General features: G+C 33.3%; 1 protein-coding gene across 1 annotated transcript in view; it reads right to left on the bottom strand.

Annotated features, from left to right (window-relative positions):
* The window catches only part of MYO3A (myosin IIIA), a 259420-nt gene that overhangs the window by 93245 nt on the left and 151381 nt on the right, over window positions 1–14794 (bottom strand). The window contains exon 18 of the mRNA XM_074195073.1: window positions 10758–10905. Within this exon, the coding sequence (XP_074051174.1) occupies window positions 10758–10905 (148 nt within the window). The remainder of the gene's footprint in view (window positions 1–10757; window positions 10906–14794) is intronic.

Below are 14794 nucleotides of genomic sequence, written 5' to 3'. Positions count from 1 at the left end.
TTTTTTGTTATTGTGGCTTTCATGTAGACCAATAATTTGTAAATGATCTCTTCAAAATCTATTTTTCGGGCTGGTCATTTTTCCACAGAGGTACTTTATATTTTCTTCTAATTTTTCAGACTTTTGTTTTTGTGTGATAGAATCTTGGTATCCCTGAGTTAATCTTTTCCATAGGTCCAATTCTGGTTTTTAAGGTTTTATTTTCTTCAGTTAACTTTTTTTTTCTTTTTCAATTGATTAATTTTATTTTTCAGTTGGTCAATTTTTCTTTTAAAATTATTACTTTCTTCAGTTTATTTTTCATAATTTTTATGCATGACTCATTTCTTTTCTCCATTTTTCTTCCTGTCTCTTTTTTTTGGTTTTTAAAAGCCTTTTAGAGCTCTTCCATGAAGTCTTTTGGGATTTGAGAACAATTCATCATAAACTCCTTTGAGGCTTTTTACATGGAGGCATTTTGTTACTGCTCTCCTCTTCTGAGATGGTGTTTTTTATTGTCATATCAGAATAGTATCTGACAATGGTTAGTTTTTTTAACTCATTCTGATGGGTGAGCTCTGTTACTGGGGTATAGGGTGTTTGGTTCCAAACTTTTTTTCCTAGGGGCCAGAGATCTGCTCCCTGGCTTTTTTGCACTGCCATTTTCCAATGTTCATAGTCTGCTCCCTGTATTAGGAGAGCCCATCATCACACCAGTATTGCAGGGCTTGAAACCTGCTCTCCAAGCAGAGGTTGGGACCCTCATAGCTGGTGGAGCTGTGCTGAGACCTCAGCTGTCCTGGGGCTAAGAGTCTCATGTTGGTTTCCCAGCTCTCCCACCTACATCAGGCTATATTCTTGTTTTATCTGCAAAACAGACTTTTTCTTGAAGTTCCTCCAATGTATCTTGTTGAAAAGTTGTTTCACTGTTTTCAGTTTTGTTTTTGGGTGCTCTGTCATTTTAGGATCTGTTTACAGGTTTTATTCAAAGTTGTTTTGGGCAAAGCTCCAGGAGCTCCCTAACTTCACATCACCATTTTGGCTCTGCTGGGGAAGTCCCCAAATTGAGATAACTTGTAAAGTGCTTTGCAAACCTTAAAGCATTATATGTTACCTATTATTATTGCTATCATTAAGCATTACCAGTCTAGTAATCCTGTTTTAAAAAGTGGAAAATTAATTTGGTCTAGACTACCAGTTTTTGCTGAATCCCTGTTAATGCATAGTGTTAGCTACTTTGTTTTCTAAATGTTCACAAACCATCCCCTTACCAATGTATTCTAGAATTTTCTTGGGCATTAAAGTGAATTTCACTAGTTTGTAGAATCTGTGATTGTTCTTTTTTGAAAACTGGGACATATGCCTTTCTCTAGGATTGTGGCACTTCTTTCATTCTCAACAATTTTTTACAGGTCATTGAAAATGATCAGTCATCATAGATATTGAATTCTTTAGAATGCTAGAAGGTCATTTGTCCAGGCTTTGTGATTTGAGCTTTTTTGCTGTTTACTTATCTCAGATTTCAGCATTTTAAATCCTTTTTATTTCCTATTTCTCAGTCTAAAAATTGTTCTCTTTGATAGAGGAAAACCACTGCTTTTTTCTATTATCATTCTATTTCTTCCAACATACTCTCTTTCCAACTTCACCTTAATAACATTTCTATTTCACATATATTCATTAGAGAACAGGGAGGACTACTGTTCAAATACGGTGGCTTATCTTTGTTTAGTGATTAAAAGAGAACAATATGGAAATTTTGACAAAGTTGTTCCTATTTATTTATTGTTCCAACAGCTTCATTTCTAGATATTTGGGGGATATTGTTGTTGTCTTTTGTTTTCAACGAGGATACACCAGGGCTGTGATGTTGTGAAACGCAAGCGACCTGGATTTAAGTGAGGGAGGTCTGTGCAAAGTCATCAGTCTCACTTTCTCCTCTGGCCACACAAGTGGCCAGATATGGATCAGGACAACTGAAGATAACTCTGGATGCATTGGGAGTCATTGGTCTTTTCAAGCTAAGGTCTTTAATGGGTCTCAGTCTGACTAAGGCAATGTCCATTCAATGAATAAGGCTAGTTAAGAAAGAAATGAGGCAAAGTGGCCACTTTTACCAAGTCAAAGAAATCATTCTAAGAGTGGAAGACTTTCAGTATTTCTGTACAAAATAGAAACAATTGCTTTTTGCATTCAGTTTGAGTCAATCAGGACCTGAATATGACCAAATAGGCCTTGTCCTAGAACCTATTGTTGACCACTCAATGAGAGCAAGAGGAATTTGGGTTTAAAAGATGATCCTTAAATCTAGTCAATAAACTTCAGGGCAGTTTTTAAAAAGGAAATGGAGTTAAGTGACTTGCCTAAGGTCACATTGACAATTAGTAAGTGTCTGAGGTTGGATTGAACTCAGGTCCTTCTGACTCCAGGGCCTGTGCTCTATCCACTCTGCCACCCAAACCCCAGCTGCCCAAGCCCCAGGACATCTTGAATAGTCTCAGAACAAAATTTTCATTCCTTTGGACAGAACACTCTCAGGTATTGGCAAGATATCCTATCTGGACAAAGAAATAGAAGGGAAAGAATTTCCTTGTACATATTGGACACTTTATAAATGCTTGTTGAATGATAGACCTGAAAAATTTCCCTCTTTGCTGCTTTTTTGTTATCTTATCAAGAAATGTTTAATATATGGTCACATATTTTGAGCTGGAAGGGACGGACATTAGTCAGCTAATTCATTCCTTCCTTTTACAAATGAGGAAACTAAGCTTTGGTGAAATTAAATGGCTTGTCTATTATTATAAAGTTAGTTTTAGAAATTAGGATAGATCACAGATTTCCCTGACTCTAAATTAAGCACCTAATTCAATGTATCAGGTAATCTCAATGTTATGTTCTTTGTCTCCAAATCCATATTGCCCCTGGATTCCATATTTTTCTGATTAGCAAGGAAATAAATGATGTATTATCTCATTTGGAAACTCTTTTGGTCTCATTGTTATGAATGTTCTATGTTAGTTAAAATTTTGCAGGAAATGGTAATAAACAATACCATATCTTTGCTTGTTCAATCATTTATCATTTCTTAGAACTGACAGTTTGTTTGAATCGCTCAGATATAAACCATTACAACTATTTGAAGGGTCTTGTCTTTGAGTTTATTTTTTCCTTCTGATTGGATAATGAGTTTTACTTTTACTTGAACAGACAGCTGATTCTGATATGACTTCTATATCAGTCATCAATAGTTGATTACCATTGATTAATGTAGTCACTTTCAGTTTTGACAATGTTGTTCCATGGCATTATAACTGATGCCATGGAACTTCTTGGGGAAATAGTGTTCATAACATACATGTGTGAGACTTCAAAGCAATCCTCTCTCATTCCTTAAAAAAGTCATATCTTTCAGTATATTTTTGTCATCCTTCTTTATACCCATTTGTGTCAAGTATCAAAGCCCATTTTCACTTGGCTAGGAGGAGCCCATCAAAGTTTTTAAGAACATTTTCATCTTTTGCAATAGATTTTTGGGCACTTAAGATAAAATTAGTTAGGGGATACTTTTTTCTTATACTCATCTTTAGTACTGTAAGATAATATGATCCAGTGTAGTATGAAATTATATCTTGGTAACAGGTCATAGGATGAAACCAAATGAACTAACTTTTTTGTTTGCTTTTGCAAGGAAGATTATCAGTAAAGAGCTTGAAGAAACCAGAAAGAAGGAACATTGGTCCATTTTCCCAATGGCAAATAAATTAGGTATGAATTTATTAAATTATATATCTAAAGCATTTATCAAATTACAGATTTAAGGAGGACAACTGAAAGCCAGGGAAATTCATTGCTTATCAGTCTTACACAAGAAAGACAAGGATTTGGAATAAATGTTTTAAATATAGTAATCCTACCTAGTCTTTTTTGTTCATGATTCCTCAATCATTTCATTTATATGGAAAACTAGAGGATTCTGGAAATGATGTTGACTTCTAATCCCAAGTTCCACACAGCTTCTGTGTGCATGTGTGTGTGTGTGTGTGTGTGTGTGTGTGTGTGTGTGTGTGTGTGTGTTTTCTCACAGAGCTGTCTGAAATGGGTTTGGGGGCACAAGATCCCCCATAGTAAGTTAAGAAGTTATTAGGAGGAGTTTCTAACCCTAAGTTAATACTCTGGAATAAAGGATTGTGATTCCATCCCCAGATATGGGCAGTTAGAAAAGAAGATAAATATTAGTTTAGGAGGACTTTGCCTTACTTTTGTTCCATGCCCTTAAGAGAATGTGATGGCTCATATCACAGCCATAGACTAAAGAGATGTCAGCCTTCTCTCATCAAAGAGACCTAGTCATTGCATTTTAGTAGACAAATTGAAATGGTTTGTAGCTGACCCTGAAAAGATGCAGCCTTTAGGGCAGAGAAAAGCAACACAACCACATGCTCAGAAAAGATATAAAACAATGACTATGAGATCAGTAGAACAATAGCCAACATTATCTAGATGGCAGTAATGATCATGATGCTAATGTACTTATACTAAACAGAGATAATGTACAGAACAAAAGTATTATTAAAGGGTATCAGTAGTTCTGCAATGTTATAGATATGAGAGACAATGAACCCTTCTGTGATTTACTCACACATGTTCCTTATGTGTAAAGTGTATATGTGTAAGCACATGAGTTTTTGGCTCATGCACCTTTACACATTCCCTGGTCCCCATTTTACCAACATACATACTCTTCATGTGTAATAGATGACAATATGTTGTGTGTGTGTTATGGCCACATGTATATTACTTACATGTTTATCTATCAATACACTTTACCTAAGCATAGAATTGTGTATGGAAATTTCTGCTCTTATATCTATAGAAAAAATGAGCTAACATAACTTTGCTTACTGAAACATTTTATTAAATGTCTTTGCTTTGAATTATTATTACCCCTGATTGACTATTAAGAGTAAACTCAATGGTGGGACTCTTGTGCTATAGTTTTTTAATGGACACAGATCAACAACCTTGTATAGTTTTTATGGAATTTTCAAGTGCCAGAAGGCTAGGGGAGGAATCCAGTTACTACACTTAATAAATATGATATTACATATATTTTAAAGGTTATTATATCAATCACTATATTCACTTACTTTTTATATTTATAAGCCCATTTTCTTACAGATCTAAAATTGCACACTTGAAAATGCCCATCTATTGAAAAATGAAGATTGACTAAGGCATGGATTTAGTTTTAAATGTATTTGGGTACTTTAAAACATATCAGTCATAAATGATCTTTACCATTTGGGGACCCAACATGCTTGATTTGATTTTAAATTGCCTTATTTATTCATTAATTTTTTTGAACATTATAAATAGGATGGTTTGTAGAACAGTTGTGATTAACTCCATTATCATGTCATTTGTCAGTGTGAGGGAAAATATGAAAGTTTCAAGTAAAATATAAAATCATATTTTCTAAGCAAAGCAACATGAATGCATTTTAAGGATTTAATATGATACACCTACACAACCTGAGTCTGAGGACTACTTTAAATGTAAAATAGCTGAAAGTCCAGGTATTTTCAAAATAATAGAATGAACTTTATTATTATTAGTTTTGGTAACAACTACACATTAAGTTCTGGAACCCATACTCAGAGTCTCAAAAGCCTTAAGCTTGAGGATATGAACAGCTGGAAATGAAAACCATACACATCACTTTTCAGGAGAGAAACCAGAGGAATAATAGCTGCTATTGGTTCCATTCTATCCTGCAAATAGTTCCCTATGGACAAAATGACTTCTGATGTTCCTTTTCAAATCCAAGTGTGCAAATGTATAAACTGAATATGTAGAAACAAATCTTTATATAAAACCCAGAAACAAATAGTTATGAACTTCAGAAAATTTGGTAGATAGATAAAGAGTTTGCTCTAATGGATGTGCCTACTATCTATATTCTAGATTTAAATAAGAAATTTTACAAAGGAGATTAACTCCTCAGATTGCAAGAGAAGCAGTTGTTTTATATGACCAAAATAATTTAATAGATTCATTGAGGCATTTATAAAAATAATGAGCTTCCACCAAAGAGTAAACTACCTATAGCTGGCATGAGTGATACTTCTCTAACTTATAATGTAAACTCTGAGAAGGTAAGGTTCATTTTTAGCATGGTTTTTTATCATGTTTAGCATAATGCTTAGCACATTGTTTTTTTTTATCATGTTTATCCCAATTAGAATAGTAAAATAAGGATCAACATTCTTTCCTCTCCCCAAGGAAAGAGTGATATCCAGGAAACAAATTTCAAAGGAATATGAGTTGCAAGACCTTCATTATTTACATGAACTCAGAACTTTCATCCTATAGTGAAAAAAGATCAGAAAAATATTTCTGCTAAAAAAACTCCTTGTAGATGATTCATTGCTTGGGTGGTAATTGCAAAATTTGTCTTCCATGCAGAAAACTGTACCAGTGGCTGCCATCTGAATTGTTCAGTAATATTAGCATTTGGAAAACTGAAAAATCAAATCATGTGCCACATTTCTGTCATAGGAAATACTTAAATATGAACAAATCCTTTTGCAAAGTTGAGAAATATGAAGGGGAAAAGATAATCTTTTCCACTGCCACTACTTTAGGGGAATATGGTTTACATTTCCAAGTTTGCATTTTTAGAAGATTACTACTGCTACTGATGTCTGGCTATGTCTCCATATTTGCCATGTAGAAAGCTGAATTCCTACCTATCTTGCAAATAAACTTAAAAATACAGTTATCTCTCATTCTCAATAATAAGAAAATTTTTGATCTTACAGAATTGATAATATGGAGAACCCATTTGTATATGGCATGGAAGTTTACGAACTATTCAGATGATGTCATCTATTGTCATATATTTATAATAGTATAGCCCTGTTTTATCAGATGTAGTTTAAATAATGAGAGGGGAAGAAGGAAGGAAACAAAGTTTTACATGCTATAAATATATGTTCAAGTGATTTCCAAACATGGCAGAAATGCCACTAGGCTGGGTAGATACAACTTGGAATGTACAAAAAAAAGACAATGGAGCAGAGATCTTATGGTTAAGGGTGATCTGAAATCTGGAAAAATATGTCACTGGCAAAATCAAGTTCCAGGTAGAGAATGAAATTTCCAGATAATACTCCATAGAGCTGGTTACAATTTTTTCTTTATCAGAAATTTTCAACTTTATAGGGACATTTTTATAATGATGGTAAAAAGGAAAACAGGATTCCATTTTTCACAGTGGACTGATAATCATCTTGACTAGAATTGCATCAAATTTTTCTCAATAAGAAAATTTTCTCAATTTCTTCTCTTCCCCCCCACCCCATGTACATAAAGCAACTAAGGACTGAACTTGGCCAAATGTCCCTGAAGAGGAAGGAGTTTTTCAGCACATTCATTAAATAAGCCTATTTGAAGTTACACTTGTTAGTTTGTTAGATCAGAAAGATATATAAAAATGTTGTCTCATAGTTCTTGGGGAATTTAAGGCTCTGATCGCCCTCACATACTGGTGAAGTTCATTGCTTTTTGTTGATAAACAATAGTGGCTGTGATTATAGTTGTTAAGTGAAAATTAATGGATTTGCAGATAAACTGGTTCCCTGTTTATGTAAAAGTAACAAGAAAATAGTAAAGTTTATTCCTTTCTTATCATATGCAACAATGAGAAGAAAATAGCCTTATGTATCCATTCAAACATGATGGATCCTGGGGATTATGGGGCTAAAAGGGCATCTTTCTGTCAACAATTCAGCTGATAGAAAGGCCACCAAACCTGATGCCCATTTGTTGAAGATGTAGAGATTCCAAGTTTGCCATTTTGGAAAAATCACCGAGAATTATAATGATAAAGTTATTTGTTTTTCATAATCCTGAGCAGGGGTAGATTTTTTTCCCATGCCAATTTGTTTAACTATTTGTCTTTGGGATGTTTGCCTTTGAAATATCCTAGAAATCTTCACCCGCCCTTTCATAGGCTTTTATTGTTTAACAGACACAAGAATAAAAGACTGATTCAAAAGTACAATAGAATCTATAAAGATCTAAGATAAACAAATTAGTTATTTGAACAAAACAGAATAATTGACTGATATCTGTCTTTGAAATATGATATACCATCATCAATCAAATGGGAGGCATCCATGCATGGCTGAAAACAAAACTTACTTGAGGGCACCCAAATGGGCAATTTGTGCAACAGTTCAAATGAAAGAAAACTTACTTAGAATAGCAATGGTCAAAACTATAAGGGACTTTAGTGATCACCTAGTTCAATCTCTGAATTTTACAGATGAGAAAATTGTGGCTCAAAGATGCTTTTTAAAAAACTGCCCAATGTTACATGAATGATTAAAAAACAGAAACAGCTTTTGAATTTAGAACTAATTATCAAACCAGCACTATTTCCATGTTGCCTTCAGTCAACTGATACTAGTTCATTCAGAGGTTGAAGTCATAGATTTAGAGTTGGAAAGAGCCTCAGAGATTATGTAGTCTAGGGGTTGTTAACTTGAAGTCTTCAAACTTGTTTTAAAATCTTAATTTACTTTTAAAATCAAAATGAAAACTTTTGATAACCATTTCTGTGAATTCATTTCCTTTGTAATCTTATGTATTTTATTTATTTAAAACATTATTTTGAGAAGGGTCCAAAAGTTTTTAATCATATTCCCAAAGGGATTCATAACACATGAAAAAAGGTTAAAAACCAATGATATAGTCCAACCCTCTTATTTTATAGATAAAGAAATGAAGGTTTGAATGGTAAAATGATTTGCTCAAAGTCAATTGGAAATTAAATAAAATTCAATCCCAGACTCTTTAAAATACAACAGTCCTTTCATTACTTATTTTTTCTTATACACATTACTGTTTATTTTGATAGCCTTTTTAAATATCCAATCTTTATAATTCCTTAAACCCAACTCCAATGACCTTCATCACCAGGATCCTTGATTGAGTCATTATTGTATACCATTTACAAATGAGCTGACTCTTTTTGTTTCTAAAAATAGAGACCTTTTTATTACTGGTCATCCTCCTAAGTAGTATCCTCAAACAATGAGCATAGGTACCACATCTTAGGGACAAGAAGTGATATTTATAATTACAGTCCGGAGACACAGAAAATTGCTGAAGTACCTTCTGAATCATCACAGAAAAATTCAATTATTCTCAGCAGAATTTTATTGTTGAGTATTTAATTGAATTTCAGTTCCTTAAAAAAAAGAATAATCCATGCATGACATATGTAGTAACATTTATTAACAGAATATTTGATGATAGAACATCCCATTCCAAGGCTATGCTACATATCAGAGAGCTTAATTTATCTCTTCATTATAGCAAGGACATGATTTTAGATTTGTCCATAATTTTAGATTTGTACATAATGTTTGGGAGTCAAAATATATAACACAATTCAAAATTTCTTTTTCCTGAATTCTCCTACTCAATACGAAATGTACAATTCTTAAAACCAAGATGTTTCCAACTCAAAGACAACTATTCACCTTTAATCTATCACAAAATTGCCAAATACAAAACCAATTTAGTAATGCTTGAGGGAAATAAAAGAATTTACTGAAAGATATAAACAAATATCAGATTCTAGACTATGCCTTTCTTGTGGTCATGGTAAAGACAATTTCAATGGTATTGCTTTAGCCAATGCAATTTAAGGAAGTATATATTAAGCTATTAAGGAAGTCACTAAGTTCTCTTTAAAACAGTATTTTTTTAGGTTGAATCATAAATTATATATTGTACCTTGTTCAGTGACAGGATCAGTATTGTACTGCATTTGCATCAAACCCATTATCAGCGTGTTCTGTTGCCTAGCTACTGCAAATGTGAAGTTTAATGCACTTTTGATGGATATTTAAATTGTAACAGTCATTCAGCTATGCAAGTTTATAGAAAATGAAATAGTTGGTCTTATTCAAATCAAAATGAACTCCTATTTTTAGCAAAGGTTCAGCCTTCCTAGATTTTATAGAAAGGCATAGTACTTGCTGCATAAGGGGAGAGTTGGCCAACAAATCATAAATATGTATCCTTTAGATTATTACAAGAAACATTATTAATACCAGATTTTAGGACAGATTGAAAGAAAGAACATTTAGGTTCCTCCATTTAAGATATTCTTCAGCACTTATGGGAAATTATGGACAAGAGTTGCATAAAGATGGTCAGATATAGGAAGGTTGCTATCTATATATCACTGTGGGGATTACTCACATTCCTGAGGGCATAGATTAATTGTGGCATCAATGTTTGCCTCCCCTATGAGATTATCTCCATTTTATCCTGCATCTTTTTTTTTTTAATATCTATTTGCACACTGAACCCACTATTATTGCGATTTCCTTGAGGGCAGGATTGATTTTTGTATTTTTTGTACCTCTAACCCTTAGCACAATGCCTAACACATGGTAGGTATTTTGATGGCTTGATTTTGCATATATATGTGTATATATATATATATATATATATTTATATATATGTGTGTATGATTGTGTTTATGATATAGATTTATATTGTTTCTCTGTGTGTAACTTTCTTGAATGCTACAAGATCTTAATGCCAGTTTAAACTTTTCAAACTGAACTCATGTTTTGGTTTGTGTTTCTATAAAACACATACATACAAAGTTGCCTTTTCACTCTGGGGACTGGGTAGGATTTGTTTTTCTCCTAACCTTATTCAAAGTAACAAAATCCACTTCCTGGTCTTACCTGTTCCCATGCAAACACATGTTGATTGAAATAGAATTGAATCTGTTCATTTGCAATATTTATGCATAGCTGCTCAAAGGAGTTTTTTCTGAAGTTTTCAAAACCAAAGATGTCCAGGATGCCAATGTTCAGCTCACCATCAGTCCCACTGAAAGAATTAAGCAGGCATTAAGTTGTTTTCAGTTATTTTGTTGAGGGAGATAAATATTAATCAATAAAGGATATAAAACAAACCATCTTAGGAAAATTCTCAGTTAAGCTTTTGTAAATGCTGAACTGTGGTTAAGCTTAAGAAATCACAACTGGGACATACATTTAAATGGCTGCCTTTTTTAACTGCAAATTTCATTCCAGAGAACATGGAGAAGAAGAAGGCTTCACCAACATTAGCATTTCAATGGCATGGTATTTTTGCTGCATTATGGAAACCTCTTGATTCTGCATGACCTATTTAAGGGATGGTATCTGCTACTTTCTAAGTCACTTAGATTTTAAGTCAATTTTGTGAAGGATTTAAAACTTGGGTAAAATCTGGTCAGTGCCAACCAATGACAAAACAAAACATAATAATCAAGGACAGAATGGTGCAGTGGGAAGATTACTGAATCTGTCAACAGAGGATAGGTTTAATTTATTAATTTAATTAATCCCAGTTTAACCATAGGTAAATCACTTTATTCCATTAGTCCAAGGATTTTTTATCCATAAGGTGAAAGATGGTCTGTAAGATCTCTTCCAGCTCTAAATTTGTGATTATAGTACTATATACTTGTTTATTCAATAAATACCCTATTATAAAAGCACCAGCTTATACATAAATAGTATATTTATCCCCGTTTTGCTTTAAGTTAACCAAAAAAGATTTAAAAAATTGACTTGCACAGATTGCAGTTCTTATGAAAAGGTATACTGTATCTCCAGATGTGTTGTGAAATTTTGGATGTTATGATACTGCAGTGAAAAGAAAATTTAAAAAGAACTTTACTTAAAATAAATTTTACTTAATCAGAAGTTTGATGAAATTTATTATTTATAAACTAAAAGGAATCATATGTACTAGCCCTCAAAATATGTTAGATTTCTTCATGAAACACAACAAAATGACTGCTCTCATGGAAGAGAAATTTCATGCTCACATCTTCTGACTCTACCAAAGGACTGGCAACTCAAACATTAAATTTGCCACAACATTTCACAAAAAAATATGCATAAGCAAAACCCCTAAAAAAATAGAAACACTCTCTCCAAATCAAGAAACAATGGGATAATGTATTCATGGTTTAGTAGACTATGTCCTTGTATGATTTGCCTATAATGGTAATTCTTACCTAATTTAGCATAGTCATAATAGAAAATTCTGATTATGTATTTGGAGAGAGTCTTAGAATGAGGAATTCATTAGAAAGGGGCATAACAATGTTGAGGGACAGAGGAAATATTAAATAAAGGAAGAATATTTCATCTTAGTCTTAACCAACATATCTAGTTGGACAATATTGATATTTTAGTTTCACAGAGATATTTTGGGAGAAAATTAGCTTAATTAAATGTGATGTTTTAAAATAATTTAGTTATTTTGTTAGGGATATAAAGGTCGTTTTCATATTGTAACCATTTGCTTAGCTTACAGCAATTGCATAAAATGTCTTCAGAATTTATAATCCTATTAGAAAAAAATGTACTATCATATCATCTATTACTTGCATAGGGAGCAATTTGTGGTAATAATAGCATACAAATTTGGACATTTATTTAATTTGCTACTTTATTCAAAAATCTGTACATGAAACATAAATACACAGTAGGACCTGTTTTAAATATTTCTGGGCATCTTTAGATAATGGAAAACACTGATTTTTTTTTATTTAGGGATTTTTTGGGTAAGGCAATAGGGTTAAGTAACTTGCCCAAGATCACACAGCTAGGTAATTATTAAGGGTCTGAGATGGGATTTGAACTCAAGTCCTCTTGACTCCAGGGTTGGTGCTCTCTTCACTGCAGTTACTTAGCTTCCCTTACTCTGAAATTTTTAAAAAAATCAACTAAATCTAGGATTTATAGACCATTTAAATCAACAAAGCAGTTTGATTTCATGCTGAATCCAGAAGATGCTATAGAATTTGATTGTCCACCAAATTCTCCTCTCCCTCGACCCTCTGAAGATAGGATTCAACTAACCAGTGGCCAAATCTCCCTGTGACCCTCACCTCATCCCTATCATTATTTAGTATATGATTTTATATATATGGATCTAATATATGAATAAATATCTCTATTTTTAGGTTTTCTCTTTGAGTGATTAGAAAAGTATCCTAAAGCATAAAACAATGTTTCACTATCCCTCTTTTTATTACTGAGTATTCTCCTCCCTTTGTAGAATCATAGAACAGTAAGATTATAAGGAATTTTTGACACATTTAATCTAACTCCTTGATTTTAAAATTGAGGAAACTGAAGTCCAGAGAGGTGAAGAGTCACTTACTTGTCCAAGGAAAGCCAATCCGAATGAGATATTTTTCTGAATCTATTAGAATCTGAATACCCTAAATAAATCTGATTCTATTAGAAATTACCCTAAATTGGAGCAGCTAGGTGGCGCAGTGGATAGAGTACCAGTCCTGGAGTCAGGAGTACCTGGGCTCAAATCTGGCCTCAGACACTTAATAATTACCTAACTGTGTGGCCTTGGGCAAGACACTTAACCCCATTGCCTTGCAATAAAGACCTGAAAAAAAATAGAAATTACCCTAAAATAAAAGATGAATCATATTTGGTTATCTTGATTTGAATATAAAGAAATTCAATATATGCTAATAAAAATCTCAAATATTTTAAACCTACAGATTAATGACCTGTGCCTCTTATGCTTATTTTCTTCATACCTAAATATGCATATACACACACACACACATATATATATATATACCCGCATACATATATAAAATATGTATATATCACAAAGGAATATTGAAAAAATGGTCTTTCTCTGAAGTACTACTAAGATACTTTAGTATTTCTATTCAGTAAAATTGCTGGTAGGTACTATGGAATTGGAAATGCTTTGAATACACACTATATAATTGCCACATGAGGAATAGCCTAGTCAGTCAGTCGATAAACATTAATTTAGCAATCACTATATGCCAGACAAGTGGTAGCTATGTGGTTCCATGGATAGAGTGCTGGGCCTAAATAAGAAAGATCTGAGTTCAAATCTAATCTCAGACACTTACTAGCTATGTGAGACCCTGAGAAAGTCATTTAACCTCTATTTGCCTTAATCCACTACAGATTAAAAAGGCGTCTTTGCCAAGAAAACCCTATGGATAGTGTGAGTTGGACAAGATTGAATCAGTGAACAACAGATATGTCAGGTGCTAGTGATACAAAAAGGGACAAAGGACAGTCTTTGACTTCTAGGAACTCACAGACTAATAGCTAAGGATAGAGAAATATAATCACTAGAAAGTTGGCCACTTGGAGATGGCATGGTAATTCATGAAAAATGGAGAGGTGGCAAGGGGTAGGTAGTATTATCAAAGAGGAGTGTAATATGGAGAACTAGAAAGTGCCCTGGACTTGCCATGGAGAGACAGCTGAATGTGAATTCTAGTTTGGACACAAATTCATGGGATCAAAAATCTAGGACTGGAATGGGTGAATCTAATCCCATTCAGTTTACAAATGAGATCACTGAGGTACAAAGAACTAAAAGGGACTTGCTGAAATTTATGAAAGTGGTAAGAGATAGGTTTTGAATTTAGATTTTTTGACTGCAAAACCCATTCCATGACACCATATTGTTTTTGATTATGCACACTGAATCATCCGTTTTCTTATCTTTAAAACATAAATATGGTATTATATACCTCATGGATTGTTTGGATGAAAATATTTTGCAAAGCACTATAGGAATGTGAATTATCTACCTATTTATGATGCTGCTGCCATTGATGATGAAAGACAGTAGAGCATAATGGACACAGAGACTGCCTTGTCTTCAGGAAGATCTCTGTTCCAGTGTTGCCCCTGACCCA

This window comes from Macrotis lagotis, chromosome 7 (assembly GCF_037893015.1).
Source record: "Macrotis lagotis isolate mMagLag1 chromosome 7, bilby.v1.9.chrom.fasta, whole genome shotgun sequence".
In the NCBI taxonomy this organism is placed as follows: domain Eukaryota; kingdom Metazoa; phylum Chordata; class Mammalia; order Peramelemorphia; family Peramelidae; genus Macrotis; species Macrotis lagotis.
Note: the sequence above shows the minus strand (reverse complement) of the source record. Positions and strands in the feature narration are given on the sequence as shown.